Source organism: Botrytis porri, assembly GCF_014898465.1.
Source record: "Botrytis porri strain MUCL 3234 chromosome Unknown BPOR_009, whole genome shotgun sequence".
Taxonomy (NCBI): domain Eukaryota; kingdom Fungi; phylum Ascomycota; class Leotiomycetes; order Helotiales; family Sclerotiniaceae; genus Botrytis; species Botrytis porri.
In genome coordinates, this window is record NW_024066083.1 from 2512975 (window position 1) to 2537447 (window position 24473).

Below are 24473 nucleotides of genomic sequence, written 5' to 3' on the forward strand. Positions count from 1 at the left end.
ATGAAGAATAGATATACCGAAGAAGATATCGCAGAGGCTCTTAGAGCGATTACAAATGGAGCAAGCATACGAAGAGCTAGCTTGGATTATGGTGTTCCACGTACCACACTTCACGATCGAATATATGGTGGAGTTTCGCATCAAAAAGGCGCCCAAATACTTCAAAAGTTATCTCCAATTCAGGAGAATCGACTAGCAGAATGGATATTAGTACAGGAAGCTCTTGGTACTAGCCCTACACATCGTCAAATCAGAGAGATGGCAGAGCACCTCCTTATTGTACGAGGGGAGGATCCCTCACTTGGAAAGAAATGGATACATAGCTTTTTTCGAAGGCATCCTAATATTGGAACTAAGAAGCAACATCAAATCGATTCTGCACGAGTTTCAGGTGCTACATCTGATATTATTAAGAAGTGGTTCCGGAACCTCGCAATCCCTGAAATCAAGGCTATTAAGCCGGCCAACAGATGGAATATGGATGAAGCAGGTATAATGGAGGGTCAGGGTCTTAATGGACTAGTAGTAGGAAGCACTGATCGAAGATTTATTCAAAAAAAGCAACCTGGATCTCGAATTTGGACCTCTTTTATAGAATGCATTTCAGCCAATGGAAAAAGCATTACTCCCCTTGTAATATATAAGGGAAAATCAGTTCAACAACAATGGTTTCCAACAGATTTGACTCTATTCAAGGGTTGGAACTTTACCGCTACAGAAAATGGATGGACTACAGATGCTACAGCTTTAGAATGGCTGAAAAAGATCTATATCCCTCAAACCACCCCTATTCAGCCGGAAAATTCAAGACTCCTCATTTTGGACGGACACGGAAGCCATGAAACTACAGCATTTATGTTAGAATGCTTTAATAACAACATATATCTCTTATTTCTCCCACCACATACGTCACACGTACTACAACCACTCGATTTATCTGTGTTCTCACCCCTAAAAAGTGCATATCGAATCGAACTTAATAAATTAAGTCTATTATCCGATTCCTCACCAATTGGAAAGCGCAATTTCCTTTCTTGCTACCAGAAGGCTAGAATAGAAGGTTTAACTATTCAAAATATCAAGTCTGGGTGGCAAGCTAGTGGTCTTTGGCCCAAAAATATGGCTAAACCTCTTATGAGTCGACTTTTGCTTGAAAATAGCAATAGAGAGGTTTTATCACTTAATCCTGAATCTGATGATGATCCTATTCTTCAATGGAATATATATTCATCGTTTATTCAATGGAAAACCCCTCAAAAAGGAGCCGATATCAGAAAATATAGAGATATAATGATTCAAGAGAAGGAGATCGATTTGCCAACACGAAGATTACTATTTCGCAAGATTATAAAAGGATTCGATGCTAAGGATTATGAACTCTTAGAGGCAGAGAATAAGATTAGAAAGCTAGAATATCAATTAGATGAAGCATTACCTAGAAAAAGGCGAAAGGTTGTGGTATCTCCAAATTCGAAGTTCGCAGGGATTAGAGCTATAAGGCGTACACAAATTGAAGCTGGAGATCGTGAAGATGAGGTAGATGATAGCTCTAGTGCTATAGAAAGTGATTCTACAGGCGATTTCATTGAAGTTCAATAGTTATTGAGTTATTAAAGTTTTAAGTGTAGATAATATGAATTTTTTAGGTGGTCGGAAACAGGGGGTGGTCGGAAAGTGGGGTAGTTGACTTATGTTACATGTTTACAAATGGACGGAGGAAACTCAAGGTCGATAGGTATCTACTACTCATGATTATGAAATAAGAGATTCTCCTGCGTACTGAATGTGGGTAAAAGTCACTCAATCACTAGGTGTCGGAGTGTCATATTTCCCGGTTTGATCTCACTGGGGACATTCAAATAATTGCAAGTGCTGATAGTGTAACCATGGCAATAGCAAAAAGTGATCGTGGTGGTACTCAAAATTCCTAACCAAATGATCCTGATTTTATTACAAACCAACTTTATTCCAATTTGTTCCTCGATTATTGTTCTGTCTTTGAGGGATTTTTCTATTCTTATTTCATTACATATGCGTCGGAAGAAATTCTTTTGTTCCTAATCCAGCTTGAGGATAACTAATTCCTCGTTGCGTGAAGTTTCAACGATCGGAAAATAACTCGGAAACTTGTGTCTTTCTTAATGCTGTTCAGTTACCGTTGATATGTCGAATGTATCTCGAGTTGAGTCAGAAACGCTGAGCCCTTGATGCATTTTCGTAAGATACCATACCAGTCAGATGGCAAGTCCCTTGTATGACGGGGGTTGGAAAGAACCAATGTACATAGCTTAACTTGGTAAAACTTTATTCTAAGTAATTGACGATCAGATAATGCATCGAAATCTGACATTATCTCACACTGTTGGACAAAACTATCCAATTGATCACAGTATTATTTTCCGCCCAAAAAGTCTCTTGTCCTACCCCCCTCATGTAACTCGTCTAACATTCCCAATAATGATTACGCTTTGTACGAGGCGATAGATCATAAATATATAGAAAATTACTCAGGTGAGTCAATGACAACTTTTATTCATTTATCAATCCCCCCCGAGTGGTGAGCTGGTCCTTTTGCACGTGTAATAAACTACACCGAAGAGCATGGGACGGGAAGAGACGATCTAGGATTCACCCTATGGGCTGTTAAACCCGACGCCATCTGATAAGGCAGCATTGTGTTGGAAGGTACAGATCTACTTTACGAGAACAATTTGGATGATGGTCAAGATAATAGATTTCATTAGCTTGTTTCTGAGACTCTTATCTTTAGGTTCATCAGTTCATCGATGAGAATCTGACCCTGATCCTTTTCTCGCTTTCTCCGTATTACCAACTTCCAAACTCGAAAGAGATGGCATACCTTTCTTATATCGAACCAGGGCTTGACACCATACTTCCTCTCTCCATCTTTATATTCATTCTCAACTTAATCCGCGACCTTCTCGATTCCTTCCTCTATTGCGGACTCATTGGGGAAATATTTATCGGGGTTCTCTCTGGAATGCCTATCACTGGAACTTCATTTCTCAGCATAGAAATCCAAGAAACAGTACAATATCTCGGATATCTGGGGCTTATCTGTTTGGTGTTTGAAGGTGGCCTCATCACAGATCTTCATCTATTAAGGAAAACAATATGGTTAACATTGTTTGCTGCGATGATTGGAGTCCTGATGCCTATGGCTCTTTCATTTTTCATCTTGGGTATGAAATTCGATAGTATTGAAGGTTCAGGATATCCTACCGCATTAGCAGCTTTTTCAGCAGGAGTATCTCTTTGCTCCACATCTTTAGGGTCGACATTTATCATCCTCGCATCCGCAAACCTTCAGAAGACACCAACCGGTACTTTGATAGCTGGCACGGCAATGTTAGATGATATTCTTGTTCTGGTTATGGTTAAAATCATAACAGCACTCGGACAAGGCCAATCCGATTCTTGGACAATTGCCCGTCCTGCCATATCCAGTTTGAGCCTTATTATTGCCACTTTCTTGCTAACGCCCTTCCTTCTCAAAAGTTTGCTTCGCGGTTTCCATTCAATATTTACACATCCGAAAGTTGGCCAAGAAACTTTTGGTGGGGATATTGATACCGAAAAGGGGATTTCACGGCATGCTGGATTTTTATTATCGACTTTGGTGCTCATAGTTCTTGTAACTATTGCTGCTTGTGTAGAAGGTTCGATATTACTGTCTGCATTCTTAGCTGGTGCTGTGGTGAGATATACTTGGCAAAGTGTGGGTGGTGGAGAGGATATGGATATGGATGTTGATCGACCTACAATGATGTTTGAGGAGTACTATAAGCCGATTATGGATCATATATTAGTTCCTTTCTTCTTCGTAAGTGCTTTTACTACCTTTCCATATATCATACCTGATTTGTAAGGACTGAAAGAAACACACATTTAATACGAAATAGGCATCGATCGGTTTCTCCATCCCCGTTTCTGAAATGTTTTCTGGTTCTATCATGTGGAAAGGAATATTCTACGCTTTCTTGATGTTTTTAGCCAAAGCTTCCGTGGGAATAGTTGTCTACTTTAAATTCTTCACCACAAAGTGGTCTCACAAGTGGACAGACTCCAAAAAGAGAACACTTCCAGTACCAGAAGAACTTCCCCAACAAGGTGGCTCACCAGAAGAAATTCCTGCGAATGATCCCGTGGATCAAAAATTTAAAACAGACCCCCCTCATCTCGATGCAATTATAGTCGGGTCCACAATGATTGCTCGAGGAGGTTTTGGCTTCCTGGTAGCATCAGAAGCGCAGAGCTCGGGCACTTTAAGTCTTTCCAAAACGCCAACTAGGATCTTAAATGTGCAAGGTCTCTCGCACAAGGTTACTGAAAGATTTAGAACATTAGATGTAGTGGAAGATCAGATATTCTTGGTGATAATCTGGGCATTAGTTCTATGTACAATCGTTGGGCCGGTTGTTTCGGGAATTGCAGTGAGAAGAAAACTGATTAAGGAGAGGGCAGGAGAAAGATGTGAGTGCAGTTTCAACGTTAGGCAGAGAGATATTGGGACTGGGGATGACAGGGTAGGTGGATGTCACCTTTGCTTGTAAAGGTGCTTCAGTGAATTGAAGAGTAGATGAGAGAAGCAAGACGAAAGACGAAAAGTGTCGTGATGGAAGTCTGAGTTTGAGCGAAGCATTAAGCTGTGATCTTGAGTACGGGTCAATGGAAGCACTGTGAGGATTTCTTTCTCCTTGCGGAAAGGGGATAGTGGACGATGCTGGTTCCATATTACAATTTTATATTCGTTATAGACTGATTCATGGCGAAGCTTCGAAGATGTGTACTTTTGTATCAATCAATTTGGTGGAAAGAGCTGTAAATTTACCATGACAAGGTTTGTATTCCGGGAGAGAGAGGAAAAGATTAAATTTAAGTATCTCGTAAATACTTTCATTAGACACTTTGATGTTTTTTTTTTCATAACTAAATCATGGCTTGTATTTATCATTGGTCAATTTGTGACTTGTGAGTTAGAAGATGAAGACAAATTGATGACCGCTATCGAATTAATTTGAAAATCAAAATCTACTATAAATTCATTTATTAATATATTCTAGAAAAACTTTATAAAGTTTGTCTTATTTTTCTTTTATTTTAATAATGAAAATTTACAAAGTCTTTTAATAAAATATTAAAAAAAAGATCTTGAATATTAAATGAAAACTTTAATCTATTTTAAAAACATTTGAAAATGAAAATTAGTAAACAATTAATTTATTGATATTTTAGAGGAAAACTTTATGAGTTTTATTATAAAATAATGATATAAAAGGAAGGTAATAAAGCTTTTTTTTCAGAAAAATATTATATAATAAATTTTAGAATGTACTTGAAAATAAAAATTTATAATAAATTTATAAATTAATATATTTTTTAAAAGCTTAATAAGTTTTGTTTTATTATTATTTTATTAATGAGAGGTTATTAAGTTTCTTAATAAAATATTAATGAAAAACTTTAATTCACTTTGAATTGATTTTAGATGATGATATAATATGAATTAATTTATCGATATAGTTGAAAAAAACTTTTTAATTTTTAATTTATTTATATTTATAGGATAATAGATTATAAAGTTTTTTTAAAACAAGTGTTGTTAATGAATTTTGGATTTAGTGTTAAAAAAATTCATTTATTTTGAATGTAGTAGAAAGTGAAGTTCTAGAAAAAATTGATATATTAATATTTTTAAAGAAAACTTTATCATTTTTATTATCAAATAATATTATAGGTTAAAAGTTATAAAGTTTTTCAAAAGAATATTATATAAATAAAGTAGACTTTAATATAAGATATTAATTTATCTTGAATTTATTTGAAAAAGACTTCTATTATAAAATCATTTATTGATACTTTCTCGAAAAGCTTTATAACTTTCGTTTTATTAATATTTTATAAATAGAAAGTTATAAAGTTATTCGAAAGAGTATTATAGATATTTTCTTAATATTAATATATATAATCTTTTAAAGAATATTGATTTGTTTTAAATTAAATTTATTTAAAGATAAAAATTCATTTAAAATTAATTTATTAATATTTTGTTAAGTAACTTTATAACTTTTATTTTCTTTTTAATTTATCAATTGAAAGTCAAAAAGTTTTTTGAAAAATATTACAAAATAAGTTTTAGATTTCATTTTCAATTTTAATTTCGAATATTAATTTATTTTCAATTTATTTAGAAAGAAAAAAAGTCAAATGATTGATTTATTATTATACTTTAAAGAAAACTTTGTAACTTTTATTTCATTGTCATTTTGTAAATGAATGATTATAAAGCTTTTTAAAGAAATATTATATAACAAGCTTTAGGTTTTAATTTTCAATTTTAATTTGAATGATTAATTTGTTTTAAATCTTTTTGAAAATAAAGATTAATAAAAGATTATTTTATTAGTAAATTCTAAGATCTTTTTATAACTTTTGTTTTATTTATATATAAGAAATAAAAGGTTATGAAGTTTCTTTAGAGAATATATATAAAGACTTTTTAATATTAATATAAAAGAACTTAATGAAAAGAACTTGGTTATTTAAAATTTATTTAAAAATAAAATCTATTGAAAATTAATTTTCTGATATATTTTGAAAGAACTTTATAACTTTTGTTTTATTTTCATTTTATGAGTGAAAGGTTAGAAACTTTCTTAAAAAATACTATATAATTTAATTTTAGATTTTAGTTTTCAATTTCAATTTAAAATATTAATCTATTTTCAATTTATTTGACAGCAAAAATAAATTAAAAACTAATTATTAACAGTTTTTAGAAAAACATTATAACTTTTAATATAAAATCAAAGGAACAATTATTCATAATAATAATAAGAAAGATTTTAAAACAAATTAAATTAATGAATCTAAAAAAGAATTTAAATTTAAAAAAGAATCTAATAATATAAATCTAAAGGATTTAGACCTATAACATAAGTATTTAAATCATATAAATAAAGATTATATTATATAAACACTAAATTTAAAAAATTCTAAAATAAACTCAAGTTATTATAAAGCCTATATATATAATAAAATAATCTAAAATATTAATAAATCCCTTTCGAATTTGAAATTCAACAAATTTGATAAAATTAGTACTAATATTTATAAATCATTTAAAATATCAATATTAAAAGAATTTTTGATTATTACTTTCACTAATTAAACTATATAAGATACATGAGTATATTTCATAAAATATAAATCAAATGCTTTTGATATACTAAAAGAAGTATTTTATCTGATATATAATCAATTTAATATTAAAATAAAAATAATAAGATTAAATAATATCAAAGAATATAATTCTAATCAATAGAAAATATTCACTAAATTTAAAAGAATTATATTGGAATATATTAATCTTTATTATTATTCTCAAAATGAAATAGTCTAAAAATTAAATAGATATTAATAGAAAGAATATTAATATTTATAAAAAATAAAAATCTATTAATACTTTTATAACCTAATATATTAAAGGGTATAGTTTATATTAAAAATAGATATTATAATAAAACGATAAATAGCTCATCCTTTAAGTTATTATATAATAAAGAATCTTATATAAATCATATTAAAATTCTAATTTCTTTTTAGATATATATTAAAACATAGAGAAAAAAGAGATAATAAACTTGATTATAAATCAGAAAAAGAAATTTTAATAGGATTTAAATTATCTAGGAATTTAATATTTCATATATCTAATAGGAATAAGATAAGAAGTTTTATTAATTTATTATTAAAAAGGATATATTATATTATAATAATAATATTAAAAAAGACTTATTAAAAGAGTTCAATAAAAACCCTAATACTAATAATCAAAAAGAAAAGGTAAATATATATCATAATATATATAAAAATTTAAATAAAAAACATGATTTTAATAATTCTAATATTAATATTAGTAATAAAAATAAATTAATAATTGAAATATGATTTAATTCTAATTTGCTTAGTTTTATATCACAGGTTTAATACATAGTTATATAAATGCCTAAGATATCCACCCTCTATATAGTCGATACCTCTTCACCTTCTTCTTTACTCTTTATAAAATATTATATATTTTATCTAATATCTATTTCTTATATTATAATAATATATTTTATTCTATAAAAAAATCTTATTATAATAAAAACAATTCAATTCTAAAAAGAAATTCTTTGTTTTTATTTTTATTTGTTCAAGGTAGATTCTTTTATAATTTTTACAATCTTTTATACCTTTTGTACTTTTTCGTTTTTGTTTTTATCTTCATTTTCATCTTTGTTTTTGTTTATATCTTTATTTTATTCTCTTTTCTTATTATAGCTAATATACTAAATACTTCGAATACTAACTCATGATTATCTATTTTACTTAAAATATTTAAAGCTGAAATCAACAATACTTTTAATTAATAATAATAAATTATAGGAAAGCTATCTAATCTTTAAAATTATAAACTTTAAAACCCCTTTCCTTTATTAATATTAATATAAAATTATCTTAATTATCTATATAATATTATTAATTATATATTTGATTTGTTTTTTATTATTTAATAAATACTTAAACAAGATTTAATTATAGAATATTTTTTAAGATTATTATAAACAATTGATTAAGTATTTAACTTCAATTAACTTGATTATTATAATCTCAAATCATATAAAATATATTAAGTATTTTTATTTAAAATGAAATTGATTGATAATAAATTTTGAAGAATTCTAAGCTTTTTGGAGGGGAGAAAACAAAATTGATATTTTAATAAAAGAAATACATTATTTGGATATAAGGCTTAAAAATCTATTAAATAATTAATTCAATTATTTTCGATATAGAAAAAAAGAAACTTTTATATTTAACCTTTTTTATTAATAATTGTATATATTAAAAGAAATTAATTAATATATATAATATTGAAGGTAATTTTCTAGAATATAATAATATTAATATTTTAATAATAGTGAAAGACTTAGTTACTTTAGCTTGAAGGACAAATCGAATATAATATAAGAGTTGAATTGAAAACAAATTATAAAAAAGAGCTTGATTGAGTTGAATTTACTTGCTTTTTTTTATTTAGATTTTCTTTAAAGAATATTCTAAATTTATATAGTTTATAATGAAATTCTAATAGTTTTTATACTTATAAATAAGATCGATTTAAATCGAATCTTATAGAATTATTTTATATTATAAAAGAAAAAATATAATTAATTAATTTAATTAATTTATAAACAATCTTTTATATGATTTCATCTCATTCTACTTCATTATAAATCAATTTGATAAGAGATATTGCTATATTATAATATGATAATGTAATTCTATAATATAAAATCATATTATATATATATTATGAAAACACGAAAAAACCAAGGAAAGATTTTCTTGGAAAAACTCATTAATCTTTATTATATTCGAATCAGAATATCAATTTCTATTTTCTTTTGAAGTTATTGAATTGATATTCATTTAGATTAAGGAGACATTGTTATTAATATTGAGGAGGGAGGTTTAATATATCTATATTAAAATCATTATTATTGATATTATTAATAATAAATTTATTATATTAAATATAATTAATAGAAGAGATTAAACTATAAATTCCTATAATAAACTAGACTTTTTAATATTTAAAGGTCTTATGAAAAGGTTTTAATTATAAAAAAGAAGGTTTTTAAATATAGGAAAATGAAGGATGAATACTTTTCAAAAGGTTTTGTTTTTTTAATAAATATTTTATAAGAGATATATCAATATAGTATTTAATATTCTATTAATATACTTATAATTATTCTATATAAATAAAAAGAAAAGTTAGACCTTTTGAAAAATATTTATAATATATTTATTTAAATATAACGTAGTTTATTAGTACGTACACTATATCAGTATAATAGTAGTAATAAATTCATAATCGATTCGATTTATATAGCTATACTAAGATTTTGCGATGCACCTATATCTATATCTAACTGAATGAAATAAATAAGAAAAAGATATAAAAACCTACCTCTTCTCAATATCCTATTAAATCGCTTATATTATATACCTATTCTATTTAATACTTATAGCTCATAATACCTGTATTTTCAAAAAATAATATTGTTATAATTATTTTATTTCTATTCTATAAATTAATAATATATAACCTATTTCCACTTAGTATAATAATATAAATCCCCTTTCGCCTCTTTTATAACATAATGATTTTTATTATTATTAATATTATTATCATTATAACAATATAACCCTACAATTACCCATCTTTATTTTATAGCAACCATATTTCTTTATTTACTTTTTATCTTCCTTACTCTTTTCCTTTTAATTTACCTCATTTAATCTTTTATTTATTATTTATTTTATTCTTTATAATAAAATATAAATCCTTTTATATTCCCTCAAATATTCTATTATATTTTATTCTATATCTATTTCATCATCTTTTTATCCCTATTAACTCGAATTTCAATCTATCGCTTTCAAAATAGTGCCCTTTTAAAATACCTTTCAAAAAAATAGTAAATGCCCAGAAGCTTCCTCCCTATTCTCGTCCTATTATACACCCATTTTGTAGCTGTTGTGTTAAATGTTTATATCAATTTACTTATAATCCTACTATAACCTATATTTATACTTATAAAAAGTACCTCTATTATTATACCAGGAAAGATATATATTATAATGTGAATATCTCGTCTCCAAATCTTAGCTTTAAGAATTTCCAATTAATGAAATATTTGTTAGTATAAATTTTTGTAAATTATATAAATATTATAATGACTACCTTATACATCACTATCGCCTATAAGAAGGATATATAAAAGATTACAAATAATTTTAATATTTATAATAATAATTAAAACCTTAATATCTTTATAACCACCTATAACCTTCATATTTATAAAAAATTGCCTATTATCGCCAATACCATTAACATTAATTAGCCTGTTAAGATTCCTTTTAAATATTATAATCTTTTTAATATATTTAAAACTATTATATACATTATAATTAAAAAATTACGCTATACTTTTACCACCACTAAAGCTATTATACAGATATAATAGATTAAGGTTATAAAGTTCATTACATTCTCCTTTACCTAATTTATTAATATGTATCATACTGTTATAGTGTTACGGGAGCTGCCTCTAGGGTCACGTGGAAGTGTCTAGAGTTCTCTCGAGGTGGTTTAGACTAAACTTCAAGTAGGAATTCAATAAGGTTGGTAACTGGTTGCAATTCTCGTAACTATAGTAATGAAACTAATGATTGTTCTTGAGCACGAAGCTCTACACTGTAATGAAACCCATTCCTTTATATAGACCTTCGTTCTCTGTGCTCAGTCGGATCACAAATGATCCCTCTGATCCGATCAACTGGATCACTAATGATCCCTCTGATCCGGTTACCTAAGCGTCGGGGTCACGTGACGTCTATTGTGGCAGACCATCGTAACATATAGATTGTTTCTTATATCCTTTTTATTACTATTACTAACTAATATAATATAATTTTCAAAAAAAGAATCTTAATAATAATAACAAAACTAATATAAAAATTACATCTCAATTCTTTGAAAATAAAGTTTGAGATTTGGTAGGGTTTTATTAACATTACTATATTTCTATAATTATCTCTATAATTTTGATTTATATTTTTAATATTCATATATTAATATTTCTAATGAAAATATATGCTGAAAAAGTAGTTCTATTTTAATAAACTATATAACTATTCCCTTAAATAATCCCAAATCTTATATAAAGTTGTATATTTGTTACATCTGGATTTGAAGCCTTTATTATTATAATATTATGCTTATATAGTAAAATATAATGTGATTAATAATCTGATTTCTTTATTTATATCGTATATATTCCAGCATATATCCTGGAATTTTTCGTTTTATAAGGAAGCCTCTCAGGCTTATCTTTTCCATTCTAATATTTAATACTATTAAACTAATCCCTTTTTTAAAATCATTATAGACCTTGAGCCAGCCCCTGCTAATTCAGTAATCCAAAATTATAGGCGTTTTAGGTCCACAATGGTTCTAAAGAGTGTTTCTCCATATAGCTATCCAGTCTATTATGCTTTAAAGTTGGAAATGGGTTATTATATCTGTTCAATATAGGATTCGTTTATCATCCTCTCTTATCTTATATCTCTGTTCATAATTCCCAATAACCTTATCATATTTTAGTTTGAACAGGGCCCATTTGAGCTTTACCCTCCCAAAAATGGTATAGGTTCTTCTCGATTTTTCTATAAATCTATGTCTTTTATGCGCTCTATTGTATTCTTTTTGAATCAGTTTTAATATACCTATTCCTTTCAGTTTGAATTTTATTATGGCTTGTAGTTTATTTAAATAAATATCCAGGGGTTTTGTGAGGGCTTTTATATATAGTATGTAAATAAGTATTACTCTATAGGCATTAGTAATTATCCGGAGATAAGCATTTTATTTATTTTTGAAAATTAGGAATAATAGATTTAGCTATCATTTTGATAATCATTGGAATATGTTATTATAGATAGTACTATTGTTTTATATATTTATCAAGATAAATATAAGTTAGTTCCTTAAGTTGATATTATAGTCCTATATAAAATGAATATCTAATTAATCAATTTTTCTTTTATTTATTAGATATACTCTCTTCAAGATAGCTTAAAATCCAAATGAAGGTTTAATACCTTAATACTTGGTTTTGGTGTTATTATAATAGAGTTAAGCTGGAGAAAAGCTTTTATATTATAGAATTTGAAATATCGAATAAAATAAAGTAGTTAGTATTTTGCTGAAGTAAATTATATATTATATCATTCTGTTTATTATATATATTTTTTATGGATTTTATATAGAATACATATATTTTCTATTATAATATTATTTTATACAAGAATATTAATATTATTTATAAAACCTACTATATTAGCATATTATTTAATTCTTATACAAATATTAATAAATTTATTATTATAAAATAAAAAGAGAATTAGATTTAGTGGGGAATCTTAAGGAATGTTGTCTAAAGTTTTCATTTGAGAACTAATATAGTTATCCATATAAATATTATTAATTCTATTTTAAAAGAAGTTTATTATAAAATTAATTACCCAGGTAGATATCCCCTTATTTCTTAAAATATAGATTAATCTAAAGTATAAGACATTATTAAAGACTTTGAATATATCTAAACTAAATATACTTATAATTTTTTTTAGTTTAATATTTTATATTATATAAGTTTATTTAGTAAATATCTTCAAAACAATAATAATATCTCATCCTAATCACGCCCTCATTTGAAATTTGAATAAAAGGTTATGGGTTTCTATAATATAAAACAATTATTTAAATATCATTTTGTTTAGAAGTTTTTTTAGAATATTTAAAAAAGTAATTAGGCAATATAACTTAATTTGTTGTTTATTCTTCCTCGATTTGTGGAGAAAAATCATACATATTTTCTTAAATATCTTCGAATGGTATTCATAGACTATACAGACCCGGAATAGATGGTAATAGTGGATATTTATTAGTTCGAATTTCAATATAAGTTTAATAATAAAATTCGTAATTTTTAATAATTCCAATGTTTTATAGAATTTCAATCTCATTACTATTTCAATGAAGTATACTTTAATTAATTAAAACTTTATATTCATTACAAAAAGATATTTAAAAGGATTTTTTATATATCAATCTATATTAGATAGATCTACCATTAGTAGTGATGTAAAGAAATAATTTCTAAATATTATCGCTTTATCTTTCCTTAATATCACTATCTCATCTTTTTGATAAAGGTTGGGAAATTAGAGTGTTATTTTAGATAAATAGCTGTTATTCTTGGCCCACCTTTTCAAGGTTTATATATCATTTTTCTTTTTCATTATTATTTCGATTCTTTTTTAAAAGTATTTCATTATTTCGTTTTGAATTGTCTTTTTCTTTAATTTTTATACCTTGTTGAGAATCTTACGAAGACTAGGAAAAAGATTAGCAATATATTTCCGACAAAGTGATCGAATTCGTTTAACTAATACCATATAATGTTTTGTTTAATATATTTATTTATTTATTTTAATTTACATCCAGGGGGCAAGCCGCAGGGGCTCGTCACAACCTCTCGGGGGGTATTATGGATGGACTATGTTAGTGAGAGTGTTGATATAGTTATGCGTTCTGTTCTTCTACGACTGTGATATAGATTGGGGAAAAGCGGCTAGAAGTATTGTGTATACTTCTGCTGCTTATCTCTTGTTTATAATATTAATATTATTTAATTCATTTTATATTAAATAGTTTAGATTTATAACTAATTAGATTTATAACTAATTATAAAGCTCTATATTGTTAGTTTTTGTTTAATATAATTTGTATATAATAATGGAGAAGAGAAGGTAGCTTTAGAGAGGGTATAGTTCTGATTAGTAATATAAGAGTAGAAGATTAAAAGCTTTTTGAAAAGATTGAGTAATGTGGTTTATCATCGAGTGGCCTATATTATCAAATGGCCCACTTTCACCTCAATTTATACCTATCTCTTTCAACACACATTTTATTAACAATCTATAATGAATTCGAATAATCAAGAAGCTCATATATTCCTTATTATTAAAACTATTCATAAAGATAAAAAATTAAGTATTCGAAAGGTTATTATACTCTATAATATTCCTTGTACGATTTTTCGATATAGAATAAAAGGTTTACTTCTTTATACAGAAATTCGAGCTAATTGTTATAAGATTATAGAATTAGAAGAAAAAATAATTATTCAATATATACTCGATATGGATTTAAAAGGATTTCCATCTAAATTAAAGAATATAAAAGATATAATAAATAATATTCTCAAATCGAGGGATGCTAAATGTATTAGAAAGCTTTGGGCATATCAATTTATAAAACATTAAATCGAATTAAAGACACATTTTAGTTATATTTATGATTTTCAAAAAGTTCTCTATAAAAATCCTAAGATTTTTGAAGAATGATTTCGATTAATTGTGAATATACGAGTGAAATATAATATTTTGAATAGAGATTTCTATAATTTCAATGAAACAGACTTTATAATAGAGATTATATATGTAATAATAATAGTAATTAATACTAAATGAAATAACAAAAGTAAGATAGTACAGTTAGATAGTCGAGAATAAACTATAACAATGATATACGGAAATAAAGAGGGTGAAACTATTTCCTCATTTTTAATAGTTTAAGAATAAATTCATCTTTTTAATTAGTATATTGAAATGAATCTTTCTGTGGAATGGGCTATTAAACCTATATTTAATAAATAAACAAATAATGAGATGGGTTTAAAATAATTAAAACATTTCAATAAGTATATTAAGAATTAAAGAAAGGGTAAATATCGAATGTTGATACTAAATAAACATAAAAGTTATAAATCAATAGCTTTTCAAATATATTACAAAAAGAACAATATTATATATTTACATTTATTATTACATTCAAGTTATTTAACTTAACCACTTAATATTAACTGTTTTAACAATCTAAAACATTCATATAATGATCAAATTGATGGATTTATTAAAGTACATATCAATCATATTTTGAAGGTTGAATTCTTTATAGCTTTTAAAGCTGTATATAAGAAATCAATTATTTTTTAGAATATGAAATCAGGATTCTAAAGAACAGGTTTAATCTTATTTAATCCTAAAACTGTACTCTCGAAATTAGATATTCAAATTCACATACCTACCCTTTTCTCTTTCAATCTAGATTAATGAATCTCTCAAACCCCTCGTAATTTAATAAAAGCTCTTTTTCAATTAATATTAATTAAATCTCGAATAACTCATTATTAATCAAGTTCTCCTATATTTATATTCAAAATTATACTAGTTTTAGTTAAGAGTATAAAGAGATTAGCTCATAAGAATATACTTTTAAGTATAGAGAATTATACACTTCGAATAGTAAATGAAATATTAAATAAATATTAATGTGTAAAAAAAACTCAATTATATTAAGGAAAAGTGCTTATTGAATAAAAGACTCTTAATATATTATTTTAATAAAAAATTGATATTTAGATTTAATATAATGAATATTAAAAAGAAGGGAATTCTAATAAAAAAGTATTTTCTAATTAATGTTGTAGTAAATACGAAAAGATAGGATATAATACAAGAACCTGTCAAAATAATATAATAGATCCTAGATTATTAGATTCTTAATAGTTTCAATCAATTGATTTAATTATTGTTGAATAATATGAGTTTGAAAGTGTAAATTGAGATGAAAGTGGGCCACTTGATGATATGGGCCACTCAATAATAAACCACGTTATAATTGTTTGAAATAATTAATAATCGTTAAAAAGGTTGTAAAACTTATTAAAGTCTTTAAAAAAAATAAAAAAATTGATTATATTCTTTATATTTTATGAAATTAAATTGAGTTTGTTTAATTAGTTTTTGAATTAAATATGAAAATATTAATAGACTATTAAATATTTAGATTTTTTATTATATCTATAAAAGTATTCCAAAATAATATTATTATATTAAAAGTGCTAGTAATAAAACGTAAAATTCTCATATTTAGTTTTGAATATTACTAATTGCTGAAGGATAGGGAGGGGGAGGGTAAATTCTTTAGGTTCCTTAACTTAATAGTTGAGGTGTTAGTAATAATATTAGCCAATAAGGATAACCTCATTTCGCTTTTATTATCTCTGTTTTACCCTTCAACTAAGAATTCTAATTATCAAGCTTATTCTATTAATAATGAGGAGCAATAAGTTATCGTTTTTGATGTAATTGTTATAAGTATTTAGATTGGCGAATCGATTGGCCTTCTTGTTTTTAAGAATTCTAATATGTTTAGGCAATTATTAGATTGTCATTTATCTATTCCTTATAATCTTATGATAATATAGAAATGTTTATTAAAATAATTCAAAAACATTATCTTTAATATATTAAATAACTAAAATATTATTAATGTATATAATGATTTGTTTAGTTAGTTTTAGTCAGATAATGTACTCTAAACCTTTAAAAGCATTTATTATTTTGATGTTAAAGATGTATAAAAGCAGATTAATTACTTTATAACCAAATATTATTGGAAATTGTTCTTAATAGATTGTATAATTATAACCAATTATCTTTTGCCCTTAATAGTATTATTCAGTATTATTTAAGAAGATTATAATATAATTGTTAAATAGATGGTTTTATTATTATATAAATTCAAATACAATTGCTTTTTTCTTTACACTTTTTGTAGGATTAGTATGACTCTCTACAGAGAAGTACAATAAGGAAAATATTAATCTTAATACTTTCAGGATTAATTTGACTAATTTATAAAGGTTAATGTTATTTATTTTATATTAAGATACTTGTTGGAAGTTGTGGCACGTGCTCTAAGCTACTGTGCATATATCACTTCCACTTCGTAGTTAGATTTTACCTTAGTACAATTAATCTACATAGTCAATAATACATGCATTCCACTGGCCTGCTCCTTTATTGTGAACAGGTTATGAGCCCGGTAGCTCTGCAGTAAGACTAAGGCCGAAAGCTCTTTGAATAGCTTACGTTGCCAAAGGAGAGGTTGACGACGAGAAGCTCCTACGCAACGCGACGTCAACATACGAGGTGCGCACAGCAAACAGATTGCTGAGCAGCGACAGCGAAGTAACCACTTACATCGCGCCTTTTCCTCAAGTAAGAAAACTACGAGTTATTACTGAAAAGACCATTCATTCCAGCTTAACGCTGAAGAGCATCACCTGCTACATAGTGTTCGATATCACTTCAAAAATCATTATCTACAAATCAAAATTCACTATTCTTAATTACCCCGCCTTGAAGAGAATTTCTCCCTTCAAACACTAGTACATCCCAATCGGGACAGCGCAGTCTTAAACAGTTCCTCTTCCACTCTTTCATTCCACCATCAATCACGCCTAGGTCATCGACGCAAGCTTTCTACTTGCAGAACCTTCAAAATGAACGAAGACACTGGATCCAAGGATTACTCCAAGCGCATCCCTCCTCTCACTCAAGAGAATCACGAACGCTGGACTCGTCAAATAAGAATTCAACTTCGAGGAAAAGGTTGGTTCTATATATGCGAAAAGACATTGCATGAATATGCACGGATTGCAGCAGCCGACAACTTAATCCAGGATTTCGAAGAACTTCAAGTCTCCAGCGGCAGCGGCAGTACCACTACAAAGATTCGACTCAATATCGACAAAAAGGCCACCTTTCTTAAGGACGACGCTAGTGCATTATCTTACATCTGTCGCTCATTATCTGACGATGATGAGGCTTTAGTGGACGAATATGATACAGCAAAGAAACTTTGGGATTATCTAGCCGTCAAATACTCCAGAATCGATGATATCGCAGCAGACGAGTACCTCCTCAAGATCAAGACCTTCTCTTTCGACGATACCCCTGATATGACTATTATAGGTGCATGGGATAAGCTCAAGGATCTTCGACGAAAGCTCTTATCTGCGGATGCTTCAGCCGGTGCTTTGTGTACAGATAAATCACTCTTTCAAAGCCTGACCTTGTCTCTCCCTGATGAGTACAAAGTCATCATTGATATGATCCGTGTCGTCAGTTCTACTCTAAGCATTGACGATAAGATCAAGCATCTACAGGTCAAAGAGGCAGAGATCCAGACCTCTGGAGACTCGGCACACCTTGCAAAAGGAAAGAAATATGTCCCACCTCATCGCCAGCGTAAGGCTAGCACAAGCTCGGAGACCGACACATCCATCATCACTTGCGAACTCTGCGACAAACCTGGCCACTCAGTCCTAAAATGCTTCCAGCTCCGTCGCGCCAAGCGTCTCTTGAAATCCGATTCAAAGCACAAACAGAAGAGAAGACAATCCACCTCTCCAGTGCGAAAAGACAAAAAACGCAGGGAGCACAAGGCTCATATCGCCGAATCAAGCTCCGATGCTACTGAAAGTGTCGTCGATAGTGAGTCTGATTCTGAGCATTGTCATCTCACCAAAGAAAGTATTAGTAAGGCATCCCCATCGCAATGGTACGCTGATACCGGCGCCACTTCACACATGTCTGACCAACGTTCTCTATTCAGAAGTCTAATTCGTACTCCGCGACGAAGGATAACGGTTGGTGGGGGAGCTATGTACTCGGATGAGCGAGGAACAGTGGACATGGTGTGCAAGGATGGAACAAGGACATCATTAGCTGGTGTGCTATATGTACCTGGATTGGGGGTCAACCTGCTCTCAGCCAAGAGAATTTGTGAGGCAGGACTCAAGGGTACATTCAGTCTCAAGAAGATGTATTTCACACCAGAAAACGATAAGAATAATAAGATCATCAAAGCAACAATGAAAGATGGGATGTATATCATCTCGCATGTGAAACCAGGATACGAAGATTCTGCATTCTTTGCGCTCTCTGCAGAGATCATTGATGGTACAAAAGGGGAAGTCGAAGAATTAACCATGACGGAGAAGGAAAGATACCTTATCTGGCATAGACGCTTCAATCATCTCGGCCCTGACAAAATCAGGAATCTGCACAAAGTCACTACACTCCAGAGACCGATCAAGGTCCCTTCAACTCTTGATGTCTGTGAAGTGTGCGCTCTCACAAAGATGACTAACAGAATCCCAAGTCAACTAAGTGCACGAAAATCCAAAAGGCTAGAATTGATCCATTTCGATGTTGCTGGCCCTTTCCCAAGGACCATTCGAGGGCACAGATACTTTCTCCTTATTATCGATAGCGCCACAAGGGTAAATTGGGTCATCCTATTGAAACAGAAGAGCGATGCAATACCCTTACTGAAAGCCTGGAAGCAAGAAATTGAACTTGCTACAGGAGTAGCTGTAATTGCTGCCAGAACCGACAATGCACCAGAGCTTCTTCAAGCCGTCCGGGAATGGAAGACTGGTGTGCGATCAGAGGTTACAGTGGTTGTATCGTCTCACCAAAATGGTCCAGCTGAACGCAATATACGCACCGCAGAAACCGACATGAGAGCAATGTTGAAAGAAACTCATTTACCATTAGAATTTTGGGACGAAGCTGTCGAGCACGACGTATACATTCGAAACCGCACTAGTATTGGCCCAGATGCAAATGGAATCGATCGAAGCCCACTCGAAGCATTTACAGGCACATTACCAGATATCGATACATGCAAGGTCTGGGGGAGTCGATGTTACGCCTATATCAACCCCAAAACCATCCCAAAAGGACAAAGGCATGATAAACTTCGCGACACAGCAAGGGTTGGGATATTCCTGGGATACTCAAAAGACACCACCAAGCATATAAAGGTTTATTCACCAGAGCTAGGTTATACTTACCGCTCTTATCGTGTTACAATCGACGAAAGCTACAAAGGAGGGGATCTGGATCTCAAACTCAGAAACTGTGTAGCTGGATCACAAGGTACCAAGAATATAGAACCTGATCGCAGGCCTCGCGGCAGACCTAAGAATGTCCCTGAATCATCGTCTATTCCAGTCGATCCACCAATATCACCAAATGAAATAATCACAGACTCGATAGAGGTGCGCTTGCCAATACCAAAACGAACAAAGACTGAAATACCACGCTTTGATGAAGATGAATATGGAAATATCCGACAAGTGGCTGATGATTTAACAAGACCGGCAGGGGAAAACAACAAAGAAAGTGATGTTACTTTACCTGATATAACTTCACCACCTGATCATACACCACCGAAGTCAAGGGCACCTGAGGATATAACTTTACCACTTGATCATACACCATCGAATTCGAGTACATTACCTGAGAGTGTATTACCTGATATTGCACTACCTAATGAAACTTTACCACCTACTGCATCTACATCTGCATCTACTTCCACACCACCTTTGAGATACAATCTTAGGAAGAGAAAGAGAAGCGATGACGACGATATAGAAGAACAGAGAGACTCCAAAATCATTCGGGCCTTACTTGCTTCCTTAAATAAGCCAGGATCAGAATCAATTGAGCACGCCATGATTGCCATTCCAAATATTCATCAATTCGAACAGGAGACGAATAATGAAATTGCTTCGAAGATCTTGACTATTTTAGCAGATGCACCAGCAGAAGCTGAGACCGCTCTACCAGCAACGGAAATACTCGGGATCAAGATACCGAATACATATAAAGAAGCAATGGCAGACAAAAAGCACGCGAAAGACTGGCAAGCTGCAATTCAAGAAGAAGTAGACTCATTGGTCAAGAATGGCACTTGGGAAGAGTTCATTTTACCACAAGGGAGCAATCTAGTTTCAACGAAATGGGTATTTGTTGTTAAGACGAAGGATAATAAGGTAGAGCGATTCAAGGCCAGATTAGTGGCTAGAGGGTTCAGCCAAGTTTTAGGTAAAGATTACAACGAAACCTTCGCCCCCACTGTTCGACTCGATACTCTTCGCCTTTTCCTTGCAATTGTTGCAAGAGAGGACCTCGAGTGTTCCCATTTCGATATCAAAAATGCGTTCACCGAATCACACTTGAAAGAAGAAATCTATTTAGCACCCCCTCAAGGTGTTCATGTTCGTCGCGGCCGCGTTCTACATGCACTTCGGAGTCTTTATGGGCTAAAGCAAGCTGGTAGAGATTGGAGCCTTCTTCTGAAAGGAGAGTTAACCAAGATGGGTTTCGTACAAAGCCTTGCGGATCCGTGTTTATACACCAATCACCCGCGCCAGCTAATTCTCCTAGTGTATGTAGATGATATTGTTACTGCTGCTGCACAAAAACGAGATATTCAATGGTTTTATCACAACCTTTCTGCTCGATTCAACACCAAAGACCTGGGGGAGATTAGTAAGATCTTAGGAGTGCGCATCATTCGTAACAGATCAGAGAGAGTGTTAACTATGGATCAAGAAGAGTATCTGGATGCAATGCTTACCCGATTCGGGATCTCCCATGGTCAACACACTCCAAGGAAGATACCAATCTCGGATTACAACCAACTACGACCAACGCTCCCAGACGACGAGCTCACTGATGTAAACGAATACCAGCAAGCAATCGGCAGTACGATCCACCCTATGGTTTACACTAGACCGGACATCGCATTCGGTCTCGGGAGATTAGCACAAGCTATGTCTAACCCTGCCAAACATCACAGCGTTGCACTCAAAAACCTTATGAGATATTTGAGGTCAACTATTAAACAGAAACTACGTTTTGGGCCTGGGGGAGTTCAATCAGATATTTGCAAAGAATATGACCTCCTACAACGCACCATCAAAGTATACACCGACGCAGACTGGGCAAGCGATAGAACCGATCGAAAAAGCATCTCTGGTGGGGTAGTAATGTTCTATGGTGGACCAATCTCATGGGCAAGCAAGAAGCAGACATCTGTAGCTACATCTAGTACAGAAGCTGAGTACATTTCCATGGCGATGTTCACCAAACAAGGGCAATGGGTAGCCCAACTCTTGAGGGACTTAGAGCGACCACAGTATATCGGGAGCAACAGCGGAGTTCAAATGCTCGGAGACAACCAAGGAGCGCTAGCGTTAACCAAGAACCCACATCTACACGAGCGATCAAAGCATATTGACATATGTCACCACTTCATTCGAGATCTCACAGAAAAACATCTAGTCAATACCAGCTATGTCAATACAAGTGATATGGCTGCAGATGGATTAACAAAACCATGCGCAAGGGTGATATTTGAGAGATTCAAGAACATGCTGGGGTTTCAAAGAGAGTAAGCTCTTTGGGAGAGTATTGGAAGTTGTGGTATGTGCTCCAAAATCGACTAAATCGACCAAATTGACCAAATCGACCAAAATCACTGAATCCACCCATTTCACCTATTTCATCAGATTCATTGGATTCATCTTACGTCGAATTTATCAAAAAAAAAAAAAAAAAAAAAAATTAATGATTTCAAGAAAATCACGTGGAATAACAGATAAGCTTAAGGTCTGTTCGCATACGATCGGATTTTGATGGTCTACCATATTAAAACAGTAACCCTACGATCAAGGAATAACGAATTTCGAAGCAATCAGTTATTGGGCGTATAAAAGGAATTTTAAAGAAACTAACTACTGAAGCTGAGAGAGTAAGCTCTCTGGGGGAGTGTTGGAAGTTGTGGCACGTGCTCTAAGCTACTGTGCATATATCACTTCCACTTCGTAGTTAGATTTTACCTTAGTACAATTAATCTACATAGTCAATAATACATGCATTCCACTGGCCTGCTCCTTTATTGTGAACAATACTTATATTAAACGAATCACTAGTGAATAATTTTCGTTCACCTTATAAAATTGAAATATGAATTTTATTTATACTTATTTAAATACTAGTTTGTTAAACGATAGTTTTATATTTCTTAAAATCATAATAATTGGAATAGTATACTAGGCAAGTAAAACCCCTTTTACTACTAGTACAATCGTACAATTAACCTTGATAATATGATTACTTAATTCTATATTTATTATTATATTATGGGCGGCTCTTTTAGCCTGATTTAACTTAATTCGATCTATATACTATACCTCGGATCCATAAAGGGTAAAGAATAGAATACAAGTAATTACTACCTTATATAGCACCACAACTGGCGGGCTATACCATATCTGTACGAGCCCTTTGATATACTTTACAACCTTGCAGGCTTTCGCTTTATATTCTACTATATATCTTTTGAAAGAAAGCTTCCGATCAAACTAAACTTCCAACTAATGTAGAGCAGGTTGTGTAATTTTGTCGCCTATCTTATTAATAAAGCGGATTGTTATTTCATCATTTACTTCCAAATATTGGATGTATACCTTTTTCTTTTTGAAGAGGTGTATTATCTCTAGCTTTTTCGGTGCAAATACTATGTGGTTTTGTTCATCCCACTGAAAGATCTGGCGAAGATTGTGTTTGAGGAGACCAATATTCTTGCGTACGTTCTTGAATGCGCGGTATTTTGTTTAATATAACTTGGAATATAAAGATATAACCATTATAAATATATTATCATTTATAACCGTCTATAAGCAATAATATATTTAATTAATATAATTATTAATCTCACTTATTATCTTTAATAATATAATATCTAATATATTATCTATAATATTATTCTTAAACTTATCTATATTTATAACTTTCCATAAGAATCTCGATGGTAATTTAAAGATATATGATTATATTATAATTCTAATAAAAAATGGAATATAATTCAAACCCAAATCTAAATATCTGTAGATAGTAATAAAGTAAACTTAATCCAGAATCCTATTCAAAATTTAAATAAAGTTTATTATAAATTCTTAAATTTTTCTATTCTATATTATAATTCTTTTTAAAATAATAAATATAAAAAGAAATAATTGTAAAAATCAATAAGTTTTTTGTTATATACTTTTATAAATTTT

The 24473-nt window shown here is 30.0% G+C and overlaps 2 protein-coding genes across 2 annotated transcripts; both read left to right on the plus strand.

Moving 5' to 3' along the window:
* EAF01_007490 (uncharacterized protein) lies at window positions 1-1599 on the plus strand (the record flags this gene model as incomplete). The annotated part of the gene is made up of 1 exon (XM_038915745.1): window positions 1-1599. One exon carries the CDS (start codon window positions 1-3, stop codon window positions 1597-1599), a length of 1599 nt encoding a protein of 532 aa, XP_038769383.1.
* A 1252-nt stretch (window positions 1600-2851) lies between these two features.
* On the plus strand, window positions 2852-4648 carry EAF01_007491 (uncharacterized protein; the record flags this gene model as incomplete). The annotated part of the gene is made up of 3 exons (XM_038915746.1): window positions 2852-3844; window positions 3924-4547; window positions 4601-4648. The coding sequence occupies 3 exons, from the start codon at window positions 2852-2854 to the stop codon at window positions 4646-4648; spliced, it is 1665 nt and encodes a 554-aa protein (XP_038769384.1).
* Window positions 4649-24473: the final 19825 nt, after the last annotated feature.